A 21,682-nucleotide genomic window follows, 5' to 3' on the forward strand; every position below is an offset into this window, starting at 1 on the left:
ATTTACACTTTAAATTACTATAGTTCAACATAAATATTTAAGAAACATCCACGCACACATACATAAGAATAACAACCACATACATAGTTTCAAATTAATTTGTACAAAGTAATAATAAAGCCGAAGACTAATGATGATTTCAATTTTAGGATATGTTTAGATTAGTGTACCTTATTGAGGATAAATATTATTTTAATAGTTTGAAACACCTTTCAAGTAATTTCGAGATTATCCTCTTCAAAAACAATAAAATAGAATATTTTGGCAGAAAATAGTTTCCAGTTTCCAGTGCAAAACAGATTTTGAAACTATTTAAAAATATAATTTAATTAAAAAGTGAGTTTCGATTTCACGTTCGATTCGTATTGTTCGAGATTTTATAACATTTGTACAAATTGTTACAACGGAACAGATATATATTAAACGCACACATTCATATTATAACAGCCATACAATCATAATACTATTGACCATATCTCTGGATATGACAAACTTAACTCTAAAATGAGCACCAATAGAATAAACAATATAAAATTGTCAAAAGTTTCAAAGAAATGCAGGTGGGGTTTATATAACCACATTGTAAATGCTAGCACTAATATTGCATAAACCTAGAAAATAAATTTTGACACTTTGGCAGTCGAAAAGATTTGGTTTGATCATTTAATAATAATATTATTTTATAAGGAACGTTACGATTCCTTCTTTTGGTTTAGCTGGGGGAAGAAAGCCTCTATTGGTAGGATCGGGTCGTCAGTTGCTATTGTGAAGTAACTCGGTATTCTTCGGCTATTTGAAGCTATAGTTTTAAACATACCCGGGGTGTTGTAATCTTTACTGGCTGCGAGAGTTAAGTCGGATACCCGCTTGGAATGTTCGAAAAGTCTTTCAATATGATCTTGATGTTTCTTATCTGCTATTTTCATTATAGCGCTCTCAGACCGTGTTCTTTCTGAAGTAATATCATTCTTGTGTTCGCTTACTGTAGTTTCGGTGACAGCTAAGTCTTGAACAGACTCTCCGATGTCCGAATCTTGAATTCTCTTTCTTTGTGGTCTTTTGTTGTGAACTGGCGCTTGACTTGATGTTTCAGAAGGTTCCTCAGTAGGTCTCGGTCTTCGCTGTCCAGTGCGTATGCGAGATGAAATCTTCTGTGTACTTCCTTCGGTTGCTTCGGAATTCTGTCTTTGTCTTACTGTTTGTCTTGAATGAATTTCTTGCTCATTATTTTCCGTTCTGTTCAATTTATGTCTCGGTTCTTTCGGTGTGAATTTCTTTCTCTCTGTTGTTGTTTCGACGTCTGTGAAAATTTCGCTGTAAGGATTTTTTCTTTGGGGATATCTACTTTTAGGTGTGTTCTCGACAATTTTTTCAGTTGTACTCGTAGTAGAATTTAATCTACTTCTATAATCTTTGACACTAAATTTTGGTCTCTCCTGTTTATTTTTGAGTCTCGGTCTTTGTATTTTTGTTAGTCTCGTATTAGTTTCTGTGCGAGATGGGAAAGTAGTTGCTTCGTGCTCATTTTTCTCCTTGACAGACTCAGTAGTTAAATCTTTGTTTTCTACAGGCCTAACATCCCTATGAAATGAGAATTCTTTCAAAGCGTCGTTCGTTTTGAGCGTATCGGTTAGGCTAACGGAAACATCACTCGTTGGTGTGTCTTTTTCATCTTGCTTGTGGCTATAATCTGGAATTTCGCTATTCTTGAATTCATAAGTATTCAGAGGTGATTTTGATAACTGAGGCCGAGATGATATTTTCATTATTGATGATTCTCTACTATTATAATCTTGTATTGGTTGTGTTGTAGTTTCGATTTTATCTGAAACAGTTGTTAAAGGTCTGCGGTGTCCAATTAGTTTTTTCTTTACAATTGTTGGTTTTGTGGGTGAAGTAGTTGGCAGAGCACTAGTAGTTAACTCAGTAGTTTCGCTTGGAGTTGTAACACCTGATTCAGGTTTGGACTTGGACGGCCTTGTTCGTGGTCGAATGGTATGTGTTTCTTCTGTAACTGTAGTAAAGGTGCTCTCTGTAGTAGTCACATCACTACGCGTACTAGTTTCTTCTCTATTACGATTTGCAAGTGATGGCCGACGTCTTCTTATTTTGTTTCGTTTCCTGATTTTATCCCTGTCTAAATTATCAGAATTGCTTGGTCGTTTGAAATGTTTATTGGGCGGAAGCGTAGGAAGTGTTTCGACTGGAACATCTGTTACTTCTTGATTGATAGTCGATGACGTTGTTACTTCAAGTTTCGGTAATTCAGTTGTCGGTTTCTTAGTCCGTCTATAAGTTTTATGATCATTATATGGTGGAGTAGATACCTTATAGTAGTAGTCTTTCAGTTTGTTTTTTCCGATGGGCTCAAAGTCGTCACCGAGTGGTCGTCTACTTTGATTTTCAAATTGATTCTCATAATTGTAACCATTTTCATAACTTTTGTCAGCTTCAGTGACAATGGCGAATTCTTCCGGTAAATTGGATAAAGGAGTTGTTGGTTTTTCAAAAACGTTATCCACGTGTTCGTGCTTAGTAACTGACTCATCGGTTTCTTTCTGGTTATATTTGTACGAATGTGGCGTTACAGTCCAAGCAGCAGGCGAAGCATTTGTGATTACGTCCTCTGATACATTTTCAACTACAGCATATGAGGGGCGATGAGCTAGAGCATTCAAGCTACTTTCTAAATCGAATAATCCTGGTGCGTTAACGTACTGTTGTGATACTTGTTGGGTAAGACCGACATTATCAGATACTTGTTGTTTCGTATTGTCGTAATTATTATTACCATTATTTTGATTTTTGTAGTTTTGGTAAGGTTTATTTTGCGAATGGAAATCATAATTATTGTATAGATTACTAGATAATGTTGATGTTTGAATAATAGGAGGATTATAAGTAGTAATTTTATTAAAATCTAAGTTTTGGAAATTCTTTATGAAGGGATCCTGTGGGCTGGGCTTGAATCCGTGTTTTGTTTCAGCGTTAGGGTCTATTTTTAACGGTGACACCACTTTTGTTTGTGGCGTTGGTACATTGCCTACGTCGTTCAACGTAGAACCGTAAAGCAAATTGAAGTTTTGTGCCGTTGTTAATTTAGGTGTCGTTGTAGAGAATAGAGATTGCGTTGTTTTAAAACTAGGCGAGTAATTAAAGGAATTGAAAATTGTCTGTTTAGTTGTTTGTGGCGGTAAATATGTAGTTTTGGTAGTTGGATATACAGGATCTCTTCCTTTGACGGATTGTAAGCCAAAGGATCCAAATGTACCTGAAATCAAAAAGAAAATACATAATTATAGAAAAAAAAATTGATATAACCATATATTACGAAAATATTTTATAAGCATACGTACCTAAAATGCTTGGCGGAAAAACGGTATCTTGGAATGGATGCCCATACTGATTGATGGGCAACTTTGGCAATGAATACGTCTGCTGTTGCGCAGTCTTCACTTGATGATTTAAATACTGGGCTGCTGTATCCGTGTCAGGCAGCTTATATACTTCTGGTTTAAAGATCTCAGTCTCTGCTGATTGTGGCCGCTTTCCATCCGGTCTTGGGTACGCTTCGATCGGTTTTCCGAATAAGTCTAAAGGTTTAACTGTAGAATACTGCCCAAATTGAATCGGCTGAACGTTTGTCAATTGCTGCAGTATATTATTGTGGTATTGTTGTTTTTGTTTCGTTTGTTGCTTTTGCAAGACTGGACGAGCGGCGTAAGGATTGTGCTGGTTACGAATTAGGACGCTATCAACTGGGAAGTTTTGAACGAATTTATATTGATTCAATCCATTATTTGGTAAGGAAAATGGATTTAAGTATTGATTGATCGGTTGATTTGATTGAATCGGGTGTGAAGATACTTGTACTGTCCGAAGTGTTGTGGGTCGGTAAGACTGGGCGATCGACGTCAGTTTCGTGATATCTCTCGTTGTCAACGGTCGTGCAGATGAAGGATATAAATCTAGTCCTGATATTTTGTATGATGGTGCATGAAGTGGAGCAGTACCAAAGGACCCGTATAGCAGTCCGCCGGATCCCACAACTGGTCTCCAGCCACCTTTAGAGGCTGGCAAATTCTGAAAAAAAGTTATAATGAACTTATTTGAGAAAAATGAGTTTCTATGACACGTTGTGTATCTTAACATTTAAATTAAAATAGTATCAGCTATTTCTTTGTTAAAATATATTTTGATTTGGTTTCTTTAGAAGTGGAATGATAAATTTGTATTGGAGTCAAACAATGTTAGTACCTACTTTATTTCTTAATATGTATATGTATATATTTTTTAAGTTTTCAGAATAATATTTATTCTTAGCATTTACAAATACTATAAACGATAAATTTATATGATTGAGCTGAGATTAATAGACTCAAATCAAATGTATATGCTTACCCCATGCCCGATTAATGAGCGGCGATGATGAGGACCCTTTCCACAGAGGACAGTCGTCAATGAGGTCTGTATTGTCAGCGCGACCAGCCATAGCCGCACCACTAGAATATAAAAAAAATAATTAAATTAATTTTTAAAATAAAAAAAATTATTATGTATATTTATGTTCCAACAACAATAAAAACAACAACAGCCTCTAAATTCCCCACAGCTGGGCTAAGGCTTCGTCACCCTTTGAGGAAAAGTTTTGGAACACATTCCACTACTCTACTATAATGCAGGTTGGTGGAATACATATGTGGCAATTTCTATGAAATTAGACATATGCAGGTTTCCTCACAATGATTTCCTTCACCGCCGATTATAAACACATATTGAGTGGTGCTTGCCTGGGTTGTAACCCGTAATCATCGGTGATGAAATACACACGTTCTAACCACTGGGCCATCTCGGCCTTTTTTTTTGGTCCACTAAAAATTTATTTTAATATAATTTATGTATTAAGTTATTAGTTTACACGTTCTTTATATAACAAAGTTACTCTAGCCAATATGGATGTAGCTTTATTTCACTGTGTAACTCTCACTTTTAAGAGTTTTATCTTTTATTTTTTATGACAATGTTTAATTCATCCAAATTTGCCGGAAAAACCTCTAAACCGGATTTTTAAGAGATTGAAGCGACTTACATATTTGGTACAAAGGTTTGTTTATTATCTCTAGTGAAATAAAGTTTTATTAAATGTGCACATAAATGTAGATTCGGTGAAAAGTGCGGATAGCGTCATGTATGGCGGGCGTGCGGTATCTGGGGTCAGGTTGTCTCGTTTCGTATTTATATATTATTATAGTCATAAAACTGAACGCTTACTTTCAAGCGGTTTGTTATGATCAGCTCTTTTCCTCGTTAAATCAGTGTGTTTTAGATCATAAAATGCACTAACTTATACCCATTTCGTGGAATCGAAACGTGAAACGTGGTTACTTTTAAGTAACAAAATCCTAGTATTTTTAATAAAACGTAAATTTATAATTTTACTATGATTATTTGTGTGTGAGTTTATTAGCATGTTGCGATTATATTTTCTATCACCGGATATATTATTGGACAAACCAATCAGTATTAGGTATAACTATTTTATAATAAGCTGTTTCATGACTATCATTATTTTGAACTTTGACTGGGGTCACGCTTTCTACTTATTTCCTTTGTCAGCTTAACGGCACACAGGTTGAAATTGACGAAATAAGTGTCATGCTGAGAAAGTGATAGTTATACTGTGACTTATTGCTTTTTCGAAACGTAGAGCTGATAAGGATTTACTAATTATTTAATTTATATATAATTACTTCAAAATATTTGATTGTCGATTGACTAGTTAATAAGACCGCATGATGCTGTTATTGAATCCCAAATTGTTTCGATACGTATAATGTTATTGGGTTTTCTATTGAGAAATATTTGATATTAGCTTAGACTTTGGACGTTGTTTCAATCCTGTGCATAGAAAAGTTATGGACCTGTTTGTGTATAAATTTGTGCGAGATAATATGTCTAGCGCAGCGTGTCAATTAATTTACAGTGTATAATTTTCAGCAGACATTAAGAGGATGATGCTTTACCGTATTTAACAGGCGTCCACTAGATTGCTTAATTTACATTAAATCACAAATATGACCCTCGTTATGGGCTGCCTTCGATTTTAAAAAAAAATGAATGAAAAATGTCCTATTTCACGCCATTTTCGATGTGAATGGAAAATTTTAATAGAAACCTCAAAGTTTTAACATCATTGAATAAAAAACTGTCAAGCTTTCACTAATAGAAAGACAGGAATATGTCATATAATAAAAAGGAAATAGAAAATAAACATTCTTAAATAAATACTAATAAATTGAAAGTATATTTGTTATCTTAAATTATTATGCGGTTTCCGTTATTTGTTCTACAAGCGCTGTGGGATTTCTACATCATGATATACATAGATCTACATCCGATACGTTATTGAGAAAATTAATCGATCAATACACATAAATCAAAAAGATAGAAAGAAACGAGAAATATGTATTGGAGTCAGTTAAAAAGTCCAGCATGTAGAGCGGAACTGACCGTGACCGCGAAGTGTTCTACCGTTCCCACGACTTTAGATACGCTTTTGAGTGGAGCCAATAGTTTTATTTGTCTTTACATAGTATAAAACAATGTCGCCTACCGCTGTCTGTTCTTATGCATACTTATATCTTTAAAATTTGTTCCTTTTTTTATTAGATAGGGTGATTCGAGAGGAAGGTTTTTATATTTGATACATGAACAATATAGTAAAGGAACACTGATAATTATTATCGAGGTTTCTAATGTGATGCCGTAAAAAACAAATTCTGTAGTATTGCATCCGTGCAAAGCTGGGGCGGGTCGCTAATTTAGTATATATTTTTTTAATATTATTAATTTTTAAAATAGACCGCTAGACCTATTAGTAACCAAAATCGTAGTTAGGATAATGAATGCTGTTTGCAAGCTTTTGTTCTCGCAAACTCCCAAAACTTATTTTATAGAAAGAGGAACATTTCTGATAACTTTTAATAATTAATTTAAACATAAGAATGTTTCTTACTATTCTGTTAGTGGGGTACGATAGAACGCAAGTTGTTTCATGCAATGACTATTTTTCTACTTAAGTGTAAGTTTATTTTATTCGTTTTAACATAATAATATGCTTGTGACTCAGAGGTGTCTTTAGATCTGCAAAGCCCCAAGCTACGACGCTGGCTTTTATCAATAGACTTTGGGCATATATATAGTTGCAAAAAAGTCTTACTAAATTACATATTTCACATCGAATTAAAGATGCGATGGCGTAATTTTATTTGCTCACTTGTTATAGCCGAAATTACATTACTAGGTCTTGCTGTTTGACGACAGATTATCATGTAACAACAACATCAGCGTATACATTTCCCACTGCTGGGTTAAGGCCTCCTCTCTTTTTGAGGAGAAGGTTCGCAACATATTTCACCACGCTGTTTCAATGCGGGTTGGTGGAAAACACATGTGGCAGAATTTGTCACTATATTTTCCTTCACCGCTGAGCACGAGACAAATTATAAACACAAATTAAGCACATGAATGTTCAGTGGTGCCTGCCTGGGTTTGAAACCGCGATCATCGGTTAAGATGCACACGTTCTAACCACCGGGCCATCTTGGCTCATTTATCTTGTAATGTTATACTGATTCTGAAGACTTACAGTCCTTGTCTAAGTCTTCTGTTACATTTATTATGCAAAAAAAGGTTTCCCCATAACAAAGTTCACATAAAGCCACGGACACACGAGGTAATAAAAACGCGGTATGCATTTAAATTTTATATGGTGTTGGGTTGTCGCAGTAATGTTACTAATAATTAAGTATGGAACTATCGCTTTCTAGCGATTGCGTTACGGGACGTGATTCTGTTTTAAATACGAGCACGTAACACCATATAATTCGTAATAGTCATGGGGCTTTTTAAATTATATGTTGGTAAATTGAAAGTGTTTTAAAAGACCATAGATTGTTCCTTTGAATTTTGATTTTAACAACATCAAGGTACTAATTTATTGAGTAGTCTGCTGCCACTTAAAGTATGGTTTCCACAGAGTATTTAAAATATATACGTGATGTTTCTTTAAATGCTATATTTATGTTAAAGAGGCTTTAAACTATGGTTGCGCTTGTGAAGTCACTAATAAGTTTTTGAATTGTATTTTATCCTCATATCAGACTCTTTTGGATAGGACCTTAAAACGTAAGGCATTAATAGTCAAAATGAGTTCAGTTTAATTTTATAATATTATTTTTAAAATTTTATCATTAACATTCATATAGGTAATATGTTATAATAAACATATAGGTACTTTATGTCATGTATTAAAGTAGTCAGTATTAGTTTGTTTTCAGAACTACTTCTTAAACCATTTAACCAGATTTTCAGTGGTATCAGTGATCACCACTGCACTTAGTGAACTAAGCTGACATGCCAGACTATTTTCATGAAACATTTAAAACATAAAGATCTATTTATGTTGTTAAAATTTACATATAATTTGAATGAAATTGCGCTTGCAATTATTTTAAGTTTGAATTTTATGCGTTTAATGACACTGAAAGTTAAAATGATAATTTATTAATATTTCTTATAAATGTACAAATATATTAAATTGTTTGCCTAATTTTATTATATTTGATGTATAAAATATATACTTTACGATTAATGTTTGCTAGTAACTAATAGAACGGGAATTTGTCCGTGATAATATAGTTTAACTATGTAAGATATTGTGCTAAATTCGAATCAAACAAATTGTCTTTTTCCATTATTAAACTAGAAAACAAGATACATGCTTCACTTAAGTGTCTAGGATGGTCTACAAATAGTCAACAAAAGTGCTAGATTTTAGTCCCTTCTTGGTTGCAGATCCTGAATTTCGAATAAAAATTCACATCGGGAATAATCATCACTAAATTGTATTAATTTTTTATTTATAATTCATCTCGTACCCGGTGATAAAGGAAAACATCGTGAGTAAACCACAAACCCTTTTTAAAAAGGCCTTTTCATAATTTTGGGACGTCAACGCAGTTTCTTTTACATTATCACGTATTATAATAAACTGTTACAATGAATTAGGTATGTTTGAAACTAGCGTTTACTGTTTATCTTAAAACTATAGTTATTTTACGTTCTTAGGTGCGAGAAAGTTCCAAAATTCAATACAATCCACACACGAACGTACGATTAGAAAACCACGACTGTAAATTGTCAACCGTTGTGATGTTTAATAGAAGTTTTCGATTTGATTATTACTAAGGCCATTTGAAACAAATGAGTATACGACCTAAATAAAGTGTAATTTTACATAATACTTATATTAACTTCACATCTCACAATCTGTCACAATAGTAAACGTTTTTCTTCCTAGAGTAAGTGGCCCAGAAAACTGGGACTAAACGTTTTCCGTATACGATATCGCTCTATCTAAAAACAATGGTCTGTTATATTTAAGAGTGCACGCACCGTGGCAGACATGACTTCCTATGATGAAAGCCATGCGTACATGCGTGATATGGGCAATGATTTTCATAAGAGTAATTTTGTAATTTTTCATAAGAGTTGTCATAAGTGACGTTTTAGTTTCCATGGTTTGACACAAATGACAGATTGTCTACATATCTGATATTAAAACATTTTATATGGCTCTATAACCTCTTATATTTGTTTTTAGAAATGGTATTTTTTATTTTAAGTAAACTTGAAATGGGAATATCGAAATATTATTCCAGGTTACTTTCAATGAATTACAAGGATCAGATTCATTTTAATACAATCCTAATTCAAGTTGAACTAACGTGCGCATCTCGTGAGCCGGTGTTCAGCGACCGTAGCACGTTTCACTCTAGCTATTCGCCGAGAAAACACATACTTATGCCTCATCTTCACAAATAGTGATAACAAATAAAAGTGTACCGTGTTCGAATGAAAATAAAAGTTGTTTTCCTTTAATTACATTTCGGGTTGCTGGACAAATGAAAACGCGCATTGCTCTATATGATTAATTGTGCTGTCGCTATTACTTGATTTGTAACATGGAATAATTAGCCTATACGATATAATGATATTTTAAAAGGAAATGTTGTTGCTGACGCTGTTAGTATATTATACTAATTGTTTTCTTCTTGGTAAATCGTGTGTTCGATGATTCATCTCTGATATTCTCGAATAATCTCGATTAACTGCGAATACTTGCTTACTTGATTACTTAGAATAAGTATCTTATGCTTCTATAATTGTTTTATTATTTGATAGTTTTTTTAATCTGGGTGATTTCCGATTTTTTATTTTATAGAGTTTTGATTGAGTGGGAATGTTTTTTGAAAATTATAACGATCACTTCTGGTAACGATCACCAGTAGTGATCGGTAGGTATGTCAGCAATTACATTAAATTACTAACAAACTGGAAACTGATTCTTATTAAACTAAGATCTGGCTATAATGTATGTGTATCATATGACATTGTTTTTGCTAACAATGTCATATGAAGGGATAAAGAAGATAATAGAACTGTTTAAATAAAGTACATAGGTACATTCCCTTACTTTTTATTGAAGATAATAGTAATACAAACACGTGGTACAACACTCGGTATAATGTAATACTTTCAAGTACGATTTATAAGCTTATAAAGAGAGAACGCGTTGAAGTCTAATGTATGTAACCTAATATAACACGATAATGATAGTGATGATCGATTGTCTATATAGTTGTCTTAAAAACATTTTTAATCTATATTAGGAACAAGTGATAAATATGATGATAGTTGTGATAATTAAGATGATGATGAACTTCTGGTCATTCTCAATTGAGTTTAGAGATACTCTAGTACACTCTGGTACTTTATGGGTTACAAAAGGTTCTCCTTTCGTCTTAATTTTATCTGTTTATTAAAGGTAAGAAATAGAATAATGTAAAAAATAACCAACTTCTAAATTTACATCAATTTTCTCGTACAGTTGTTACTTATAATTTCTAGACAGAAAATTACTTGTATTGTATTAAAATAATTGTCTGACACTCATGACCTCAAGATCGCAATCGAATAAAATGGCTATTAGATCAACACGTACCTAAAAGTCAAATAATAACGAAGGAGGTTTTATTTCGGCGAAGCTTACTGAACTTTCAAGTGCTAAATTTTGTATTTGTTTGTAGTGATTTTCCATTGTAGAAAACGTCTCTACGAAAGTCAGTCGCTTGACAGCCAATCGGCGCTAAACAAGATACTGAATCACGCCTCTTAATTGGCTCTAAAGATAAAAGAAGATTAGAGGTTATTGCCCCACGTGACGTGTGTGCTACTAATGATTGACAAATGTCGCAGGCTTAATCTTACTTACTTATCTCGTCGATGAGAAGATAAAAAGCACCTTAATGTATGTCAACTGCAAAAATAAACACTTCGGTTGTGTAGCACATATCTTACAATTGTTTAGCATATATAATTAAATAAAACCGGTTGTACCATTAATTACTAAGATAAATTAAAAATAACTCTTGTTATTGCAGATAAGAACGAAAATAATATTCATTATAAATTATAATTGCTTAACAAATGTACAGCAAACATGTAAAACATGTAAATGTAGTGCTTAATATACAGCCAGAATAGGTGATAGGTAACATAATCAAAATGTGATTGAGATTCTCGTTAGTATCTATAAATTCTATTAAACATTGCGTTTCGAGATTTTCAATGCTAAAAAAATCAATTTATTTACTATCAGTAAAACCACACTGCGGGAGTTCATATAAAGATATATTTTTTAATTTATGTAAATAAAAAGTTACCATCGTTGAAACTGTTTCTGGTTTCATAAATAATTGTCAATATTTAACGTTCACAGATCGTTATGAACATATAAAACATGCTTTCTACGTTTATAGTTCCGTGACACCAGGCAGTTCACCCACTAACAGAATTCTAATTACCTAAAAATATTTCGCCAGTAGCGTATACCGTTCCTTGATTTTCTCACGCGAATACTTACATAATTTATGGAGATAACCTGCTTCGATGTAAAATAACTATGTTAAATATGTTACTTGTCTTAATCATTAATGTGAATATTTTAATGACCGTATCATTTTTTATAGTGGCAAGCAAACCTTTCTCATTTCTCAGCTTGAACTGAGATTGCTGTTTATTAATAAAGTTATTCGATAAAAATACTCATGTATGTAATTATTATTTGAATGTTGTCATATTTTAATTAAAATCTAAATTTTTGACAAAGATTATTTTGACTCGAGCGTCTTATAAAAAATATCAAGTGGGAAACGCAGAATAAAATATTTTGTATAACGTTAAAATAAAACATATTTTATGTATTGAGCATATAAAATAATGTAACACACTTTACAGTCTACAGATTTTGTATGTTACGTGTGTCAAACATTTAGTTTTTACTGTATAAAATTAGGCTATTTGACAATGCGAAAAATAAATCGTGAATTATTGTAATCGGTGTATATTATGAGTTTAAAAATGGTTATTTACTAACGAAAGTTGAAAATAATACTTAATTTATTCAAAAATCCATAAATAAAAATGCATTTTTTCAAACGTTTGTCACGTGACATAAAACGCTCCTGATTGGCCGAGCTTATGATGAAGTCACTTTCTTGTAAACTTTGCATTTCTACTATATGATGATACCACAGATTAAAATACAGGAAAGTGACGTCACCGACCCCATTGCAGCGCCATATTGTCCAAGTAGCGTTTTTGCGCGCTTTTTAAATATGGTATTTTGAAAATGATATTTTTCGGCAAATATGCACTAGAAATAAAAAACACAACTTTTACTGGGCTCCTTAACTTCTACTAAATTATATAAAATTGATTTTAAAAACCAGTCAAATAGCCTATTGATTCAAGCGTCTTAGTAAAAATATCAAGTAAGAGACGCAGAATTAAATATTTTGTATAACGTTGAAATAAAACATATTTTATGTATTAAGCATATAAAATAATTTAACACACTTAACAGTCTACAGATTTTGTATGTTACTTGTGTCAAACATTTAGTTTTTAATGTATAAAAATGTATATAAGTTAAAGTTATATAAATTTCGACATACAACCTGTAACTCTATTAAATTACAAAATACTCACATAGATTGATTGGTAAATTGCCATTGTGCAGAACACATAAATTTTACTTTCAGAATAATAAAAACACAGTGTGGGAACTTCACAACTATTGAACATTCCTTTGTAACGGCAAAAATGATACGTTTGCGTAATATTGAATGCATAATGTTAATTACATTTATATGTCATGTCGCGAATGATTGATTGTTTTTTTTTTTGTTTTAATTATGATTAAATGGACAGTTTACTAACACATTCTGCCTCTCATCCGACACATCATTGGGTATAATATGTTAATATCTTCGAAAGTTTTTTTTTTGGGAGAAAAGAAGCCTTTGTATGTACCTACCTATATTTAGTAATTGCAATATTTTATTCTAATCAAATGAAAATTCAATGAAAATATTCTTTATTCAAATAGGTTCATAAAAGCACTTTTGAATCGTCATATTACAGTATAGAATTACATTAAAAGTATAACTTTTTGGAAAGGTGTTTCTAATAGTGAAGGATTGCTGAGAAATTCTGTAGACTCTTCTACAGCTCTAGTTATATTAGTCAATAGTAATATGCCTTATTTATCAATGACTTTTTTATTTAAACAATTTAAGCATAGTCACTTAAGTACTCAGACGTGTTATAAATTTAGTTTCGTTATTTGTATTAATTATTTGCTAGTTTTTGGTACCTAAATTATAATCCGATTAAAAATAGAAGGTGTTAAATTTAATACCTGTCGATATTGTTCGGTGCTAAGATGGCCCAGTGGTTAGAACGCGTGCATCTCAACCGATGATTGCGGGTTCAAACCCAGGCAAGCACCTATATATATATATATATATGTGTGCTTAATTTGTATTTATAATTCATCTTGTGCTCGGCGGTGAGGAAAAATATCATGAGGAAACCTGCATGTGTCTAATTTTATCAAAATTCTACCACATTTGCAAGCATTCCACCAACCCGCATTGGAACAGTGTAGTGGAATATGTTCCAAACTCTATTCTTAATGGAAGAGGAGGCCTTATCCCAGCAGTGGGAAATTTACAGGCTGTTACTTTACTCTTTTACATTACTATATTGTTCGTGAAAAGTATTTTAATAACTCATTTTGGACTCTTAACTAGTAATAAATATGTAACTAAATCAATTATTATTCTCCAAAGTAAATTTTCCTTCATTGCCATTCAATGCCCGTGACCTTCGACGAACCGTGCTCGGCTCACTCACTTTCCTCGCTGACGTGACGAGATTACTACACTTTACTATGAACGGATGTGAATACTTTCCTTATTATTTTAATTCGATTTTTTTTATTAAACAATGCAATATAAGTGCTTGATGTAAATAATAAGTACCTATTTGCCTACAGCTTGTCAGATTGGATGACGTTTATGGTAACCCGAAGAGATTCAAGATGGTTTAATGCTTTTATGGATACTCTTTATTTTGTCAGGGTTACACCGTAAAATTAAGTTATGAATTTACCTTTCTATACATATGGACTCAGGACTGGGCCTTGGTAGCTATAGAAACATGGTATTTAATCTGTCTGTTAACGCAAATTGTGCCAAAGTAATCATGAAAAGGAAAACATATTATATATATTTGGCTGTTCAGGCACAAGAGACACTATATTAGGTCCAATTACTAAAAAAAAATATTGGTATTTTTAACGTCTATCTTTTATTTTCATAATTTCGTTTCGGTAATATTAAAATAAATTAAAACCACTGAGGAAATTCCGTGCAATTGTAATGTCACCAGTGACATTATAACATAACGGCTTTAACAATAACCCGGCGACATACATAATTTGTAAATAACATTTGAAGCGTAATCACTATTACCTTATTACATTTGATACGTGTGTTAACTGTGGCAAGAGTCAGTAGCTATTCAAATTATAAAAATGTATTATTATTAATGATAGTTATTTATGTATTGGCAACATTTTTTGATATTTTTGGTATTAGGTCCTTATGTAATTAAAAATAGAAAAGTGAGATATCATTTTTTTTTTAGAATATGATACATTTACAAGTTTTATGCGTTTATGAACAACATGACTGTCATGTTTATAGTTGTTGTACGTTAAAATTACATTAAGTCCAGGCTTTACTCGAGTATCATAAGGGTATCATAAAACATTTTGATTGAAGTTATACAGTTAATATTATATATATAAACCTAGTATAATTCGTTGCGTGGCTTGAAAGGTCCAAGCGTACAAATGGCGGAAAGCTTTTGTTTTACACGAAGTAGAGATACGTTGAATTAAATTAATGACAATTAAATTATTCGTATATTTTGTATGTAATATATTAAACTGCGTATTTTAATAATATAATTTAAAAAAAAATAACATAATTTTTAATGTTATTTATATTTATCCGTATTTTAATCATAAGCAAAATATAAATTACGAGATATATAAGTAGTATCAAGTTATCAGTATCGTACTATAAATATATAGAATGAGTTTCGTTTTGTAAAACTAGAACCTATTTTAACGAATTTAAATAGCTGTTTATATTTTGGTTTTACATCACACTTAAAGAGTAATAAAACATTCAACACGTTACCTAACTGAACATATAAAAGCAAAATGTCATTAAAATTACATCAGAACACACGTTCCAAATTAGGACGAATTCATAACAGTCCCGCCCGCTATAAAACATACGCAATAGCGATAAAACTCCACCAATTTAGGTATAGCACTTTTCTTTGGTGAAAGTTAGTAATAATTGTTAACCGAAAACGTACCAAGTCTTTCATTCGGTCTGATTAACATCGAAGTACTAACTTAGACCATCACACACGCTAGTCGTCCACCGTGCAAAAGTGAAATGGCATTTTCATTTATTTTATAATCACAATAATTATCGTATGCCCGGTTACTATGTGATATTTCTAAAAACTAAGTAAGGATTTATTTTGCTTACGAGTAATAGAATTGTCAACAAGGCGTAATTCAAAATCCTTATAAAACACGCTTGGAGACCTGTGTGTGTCTATTAAATACATTGGTAGAAAAAGCATATTATTCGATACAAGATTTTATAAATGATAAAAAAGAGTGGAGTTAATACCCGTTGCATCCAAACAGGATATATTAATTTAAATTTTTATTATAATATTGTATTTTTTAAATGTCAAAAAAGAGTAACTACTGAGTTTCTTACAGGTTCTTCTCGGTAAAATCTACTTTCCGAACCGGTGGTAGCTTCACTTAATTGTAAAATGACTATTCAAAAGTGCTTGTAAACGCCTACTTGAATTAAAGTTTATTTTGATTTGATTTGAACGACTTTAACGTCTCGTAATACAAGAACGATTGGTTATTGTTGTAGAATACTGATTCGTTTATTAAAGAAACCGGCCACTGACCACGCTTTAAAGAAGAATGTGATGAAGAAATATTTACTGAACATTTTAAGTTTATTTTGGCATAATAGTCGTGAGACATGTACATATATTCAAAGAATAGAAGTTTGCGATCAGCTAATTTTCTATAACTTGAGGAAAATATAGTATATAGTAAAGCAAAATATTTGGTGCCCTTTAACTTTAATATAATATTTTTTTTTTATATATATTTAATTACTTTTATTTTCAATTAAGACAATAAAAAATAAATTTCAAAAGCAAGAGGAGTTTCATATGCCTTCAGAGCAAGACACATGAAAGTATATGACTTATTTTTATAAATCCAGATTGCTAATTGAAACCCTTGAAAGATTACTTGTTATTATTTTTTTTCATTTTTCATCCCTTTTTAAGATTCTAACACGTTATCTGTGTATTTTTGAAAGTCAATTAATCATGTATACATAGTTTAAATTGAATGTCAATTATTTTTTTTTTAATTTTTTAATTTTAGAGTAAGGAATGAGTACATAAGAGAAAGTTTTTGGAGTTTGGAAGTTGAAGGAAGAAAGTGACACCGATAGCCGAGAAGTTATGTGGAAGGTGGCTATCATGGTATGGGCCTGTAATGCGGAGGAATGAGGAACATATTGTAAGGGAGGCCTTGAGCATGGATGTGGATGGATATAGAGGTAGAGGACGACCAAGGAAACGATGGATGGATTGTGTGAAAGATGATATGGTTGGAAAAAACGTTTCTTGTGAGATGAAGTCTGACAGAGAAGTATGGAAGGAGAAGACATGCTGCGCCGTCCCCAAATAAAATTGGGATAAGGGCAGGAGGATAATATTTGTAAAAACCCAAAACCGAAGAAGAATTAATTTAAAAATGATTCACAACCTTTTTTTTTTATTCTTTCTTTGTATACAGAATTACATATATTATAACAATACATTTTTAAAATTGACCTTCATATTGCTTAGGTAATTTATTATTTTAGTTCCATTTTATTTATTCTGATAAGTAATTCATTTCTTTAATACCATAAAACCAAAGAGTACAGTGTCAAATCCTGAATTATGTATTTTGCATTAAACTTCTTTTCCCATGTAATTAGAAAGCGGTCGAATGTATAGCGCGGAAGACCATTGAAACTTAATGAATGACAATGTAGACATTGACAAGGAAAAACACTGCTCAGGGGTGGTTTGAAGTTCTTTGTTGGCTGTTTCCCACGAAAGGGAAAGCATAGGTTTTCTTGAAATGCCATCATTTTATTGTTTTCAATAATTTCAACACGCATTCTTTTTTCAGGATACGCTTATTTTTTAATTCTATGTGCAATCGACAATGGTATTGATCATTCATCCTACGTCTGTACTTTCATAAATATATTAAATTAAGTATTAGTTATTACTTGACAGTATTTTGTCAAGTATTAAAAAATATTTTTATGGTTTATAATTATATATTATGGTTTAATATTATTATATCAAGTACTAATCGTTGTTTCTTATGTCATAGAAAAAAATAATATACTTTTTCCCGCGCTTCCGAAATGGTGCGTTCATTTAATTTCAAACATACAACGATATTATATTAGTATTAGAAAAAATTACACTGCGAATCGTTCGATTACTTAAAAAGTAGAGAGTTGAGTTGTGGAACTCCTGTTAAATTAAAAAGTTCTCTTTATAATGTCCGTAAATAAGTCTCTACATAATTTCAAGTATGTCTTACAGTTCAAGCTGTGTATTGTCAGACAAAAGTTATTTCGAAATAGGAAATTAGATGATTAAACTAACGACCGCAAATTCGCACGGGTGCAATTTATTGATAAAGAAAATAATATGATAGCAACATAATTTATACTCTATAGCCGGAATAATGTAGGTAATAATGTTGGTATCTCCTAGTGAAATTTTAGAATTATATCCGGGAGAATTTTAGACATTATATATCCTTACTCAAACTAACCTAACCTTTTTTTAGGACATTCGTCTATATGAATGTTAACTGCCTCTATTTTGTAAATATAAGGCCAAAATTTTCGAGGTCCTGGGTTCAAATCATCAATCACGTCAGAATTACCGACCCATCAGAGAGAGTAAGGGAATAGAGATGCATATGCATCTGCATAGTTGGTTGAGATTTGCCGCCGTCGCCCAAATCAATTAGGTCGACATCACATCAGAGATGAATATTTTTCGTGACTAATTATTTTAGTTTCCAAATTAAATGTCATTAAAAATGAACCTTATTTTTATATTATTATGAACTAAAGAAATCTAGTTATATTAATTTGAATAATTATATTAACTAATATGACTGTATTTTTTTTAAATGTTGAAAAAGAGTAACTACTGAGTTTCTTGCCGGTTCTTCTCGGTAGAATCTACTTTCCGAACCGGTGGTAGCTTCACTTAATTGTTAATTGTTAAATGACGAGTTAAAAGTGCTTGTAAAAGCCCACTTGAATAAAGTAAAAAACAAGTTACTAAATTTAAATATGAAAAAAAAATCAATATCTATGGTAACACTTTTAACAAATAACAGTGGATATACTTAAAATAATCATACAGGTAGCATGTTTTTCACTTTGTAAGTTTTCATAGCTTTCTTTTATAAATCCCTGTTATAAGTGGACGTAATCGGTTCCGGCTATGTAACCTATATTTTTCTATCCGCACTCCGAGCGCCAGTTCGTTCCACGCGAATTATGATGACAACAGGTATCTACTAATATTATCAGTGAAAGATCGAAGAGCTACGACAAACCAAATAATTAAATCTGAGTAAAATTCTGCCTGTGCTTTAATCAGACTATATTTAAAAAAAATAGACGTCATAATTTTAAGAAGACGTATGTATATGAAATACCGCCTAAAATTTTTCCGTTTTTTTTAGTTAGGTACTTGAATGTTTTTCTTATACAATTATCGTAAATATCTTAAAGCAGATATGTAGGAAAAATAATAATAGTTGTGTGAGGTCAGCTTTATTGTAGAAAACTTTCTCACAAACGAAAAAATCCGCCATCCATTTATCATTAACAACTTTAGCATCGTTTTATAAATTGTATCTATGAACTTAATAAATTTAATAAGTTAAAGAATAAATCTAACATATATCAACAGTACACTCATATTTTTTTTATAATAAATCTTTCTTAATATGATCATTATTCGCTTTTCAATTCTTTTTGAAGTATTTCAATTGCTTATATAAATTATTTGATCACTTATTATATTGAATGTTACTTTGTTAAACAAATAATAGCTCGTTAACGACAATGAAAGTGAAACTATAAAATTGATCACGTTTTACTTTCTTTAGTCAAAAATGGAGTTCATGAATAACCTAAACTCTGTTTTGTTACAAAATTTGTTACACTAAGAAACAGTACTTTTTAAAATATTTTGGTAGTAGGATATAATTATACATTTAGCTTGTCATTTAAAACATAGATAACATTCTAAATGAGTCAGGGTAAAAAAGTTTTTATTTAAGTTTTATAATGTACTAAAAAGGTTATAGTTATTTTTCGAAATAATTTTTACAGTTATATCCTTCTGTTGAATAATATAATTTAGTAAATAGTTATTGATTTTAAGATCTTATATATATTTAATTTGATAAATTTTGAACATGCGTTACGGTCCATCATTTATTGAAATAATGTTCTCGCTATAATAATATTTTTTAATATGGAAGATGTCTTATTTATAAATATCTACATAAAAATAATTCCTTTCTTTTAAAAAAATCACTGTGAAAAGTTGTTAGATCGGATGTCCGTTGTCGGACGAGTATTAATTGAATCTAGTTGGATGATAAGATATTTTCTTAGATATAATTAATAGATACATTAAAACACTACAAACAAGTTAGAAATTGTTTTAATTAAACATTATAAATAAGGAACGTGAGAATTAAAACCATAACATATCATAATTATTATCAAATAATTTCTATCCAACCAGTATGTAAGGGTCTACGTAGATTTTTTTATTTTGTAAGATATACAAAAAAATATACTTCTTTTTTTGTACTAGAACAACTAACTACCATTTCATCTCAAATAAATGAATAACAAAGGACAGAAGAAGAAGCAATGAATATTTGATTTTTTTTAATAATATGTTAAACAATATTAAGACAAATAAAAACAGTTAAATTAGTAATGCTGCTAGCATCTTGTCGCCATTTTAAATTTCTATATTACTAATTTTGTTGGCTATAGGAGTCTGTTATAACAGTAATGTTGCAAATGAGATTAAATTGTTGTATTGAGTTGTTGGGTGCGCTATTGGGCCGCCTTCGTGCAATTGTTATCTCGGAACGCACTAATAAACACTAACGGGGATTTTGCATTAAATTATAAAGATGATAGAATATAATATATTTATTTTTTTAACTAATTTAATACAGAATAAAGGTGCAAAGAATAATAAGGATTTTATCTGCCACCTTTTCACTTGTTGTGTATTGATTGACTTATATCTTAAAAAATAATTAAATAATGCAACTCAAAATCAAGCTAAAAAGCGTTATCGAAGATATTTTTGTAGGAAAATAATTATTCACAAATTTATTCTTTGAAATATTTTCTACATTATTTAACGAAGCGTTTTTTGTCGCAATATTTAAATAATATAAAGCTCACCGTTCATTTTAACACGGCTACTCCACACGTACGATCACAATTTAAAGCTGCGTACACACGTTTGCATCACTGTCACAGCACTCGCGGTAGGAACGCACGAACAGTTGCAATAGAAAATCGCTTCTGACGCGGCAAGCAACTGACCAAAGGTGTGGGGCCCGTGGTGGTGGTGTTTGAATAAGGAATTACGTCTGCGTTTAGAAACTGTCCTCCCGTGCTTTATTTTTTATGACGATATTATTGCCAGTTATTACAATGATAGCAGTTTGTTTCTATTAATTCAAAAATATTATTAATATACCTTTAATAATAATCAAAATATTCAATGATAAGTTACTTAAGATTATAGTTATTTAATTAATTTAGCAATATTTTTTTTTTATTTTTATCCATATTAGATTGTATTTTATTAATGAAAGAATATCTGGAAAAATTAGTTTACCGTAAGAGTAATTCATTTGTTATGCACATCAAATGCATAGAAAAATGTCGTATTTAAATATTCCGAATATATTTGAAATAAATTATATTTAAATATTAGTTCGATTTTT

General features: G+C 31.2%; 1 protein-coding gene across 1 annotated transcript; it reads right to left on the minus strand.

Moving 5' to 3' along the window:
• Nucleotides 1-5: 5 nt before the first annotated feature.
• Nucleotides 6-21,287, minus strand: LOC124537419 (putative mediator of RNA polymerase II transcription subunit 26). Its single transcript, XM_047114256.1, has 4 exons — nt 21,132-21,287; nt 4,402-4,502; nt 3,357-4,083; nt 6-3,271 (listed from the first exon to the last, which is right to left on the minus strand). The coding sequence occupies exons 1-4, from the start codon at nt 21,136-21,138 to the stop codon at nt 693-695; spliced, it is 3,414 nt and encodes a 1,137-aa protein (XP_046970212.1). The 5' UTR covers nt 21,139-21,287; the 3' UTR covers nt 6-692.
• Between the last annotated feature and the right edge of the window lie 395 nt (nt 21,288-21,682).

This window comes from Vanessa cardui, chromosome 18 (genome assembly GCF_905220365.1).
Source record: "Vanessa cardui chromosome 18, ilVanCard2.1, whole genome shotgun sequence".
In the NCBI taxonomy this organism is placed as follows: domain Eukaryota; kingdom Metazoa; phylum Arthropoda; class Insecta; order Lepidoptera; family Nymphalidae; genus Vanessa; species Vanessa cardui.

Bases quoted from the DNA above. Each gene is read 5' to 3' on its own strand.
- LOC124537419 (XM_047114256.1), bottom strand. The intron at 4,084-4,401 runs GTAAGCATATAC...ACTTTTTTTCAG, and splicing joins GCTCATTAATCGGGCATGGG to AATTTGCCAGCCTCTAAAGG. The intron at 3,272-3,356 runs GTACGTATGCTT...TTTTGATTTCAG, and splicing joins TTTTCCGCCAAGCATTTTAG to GTACATTTGGATCCTTTGGC.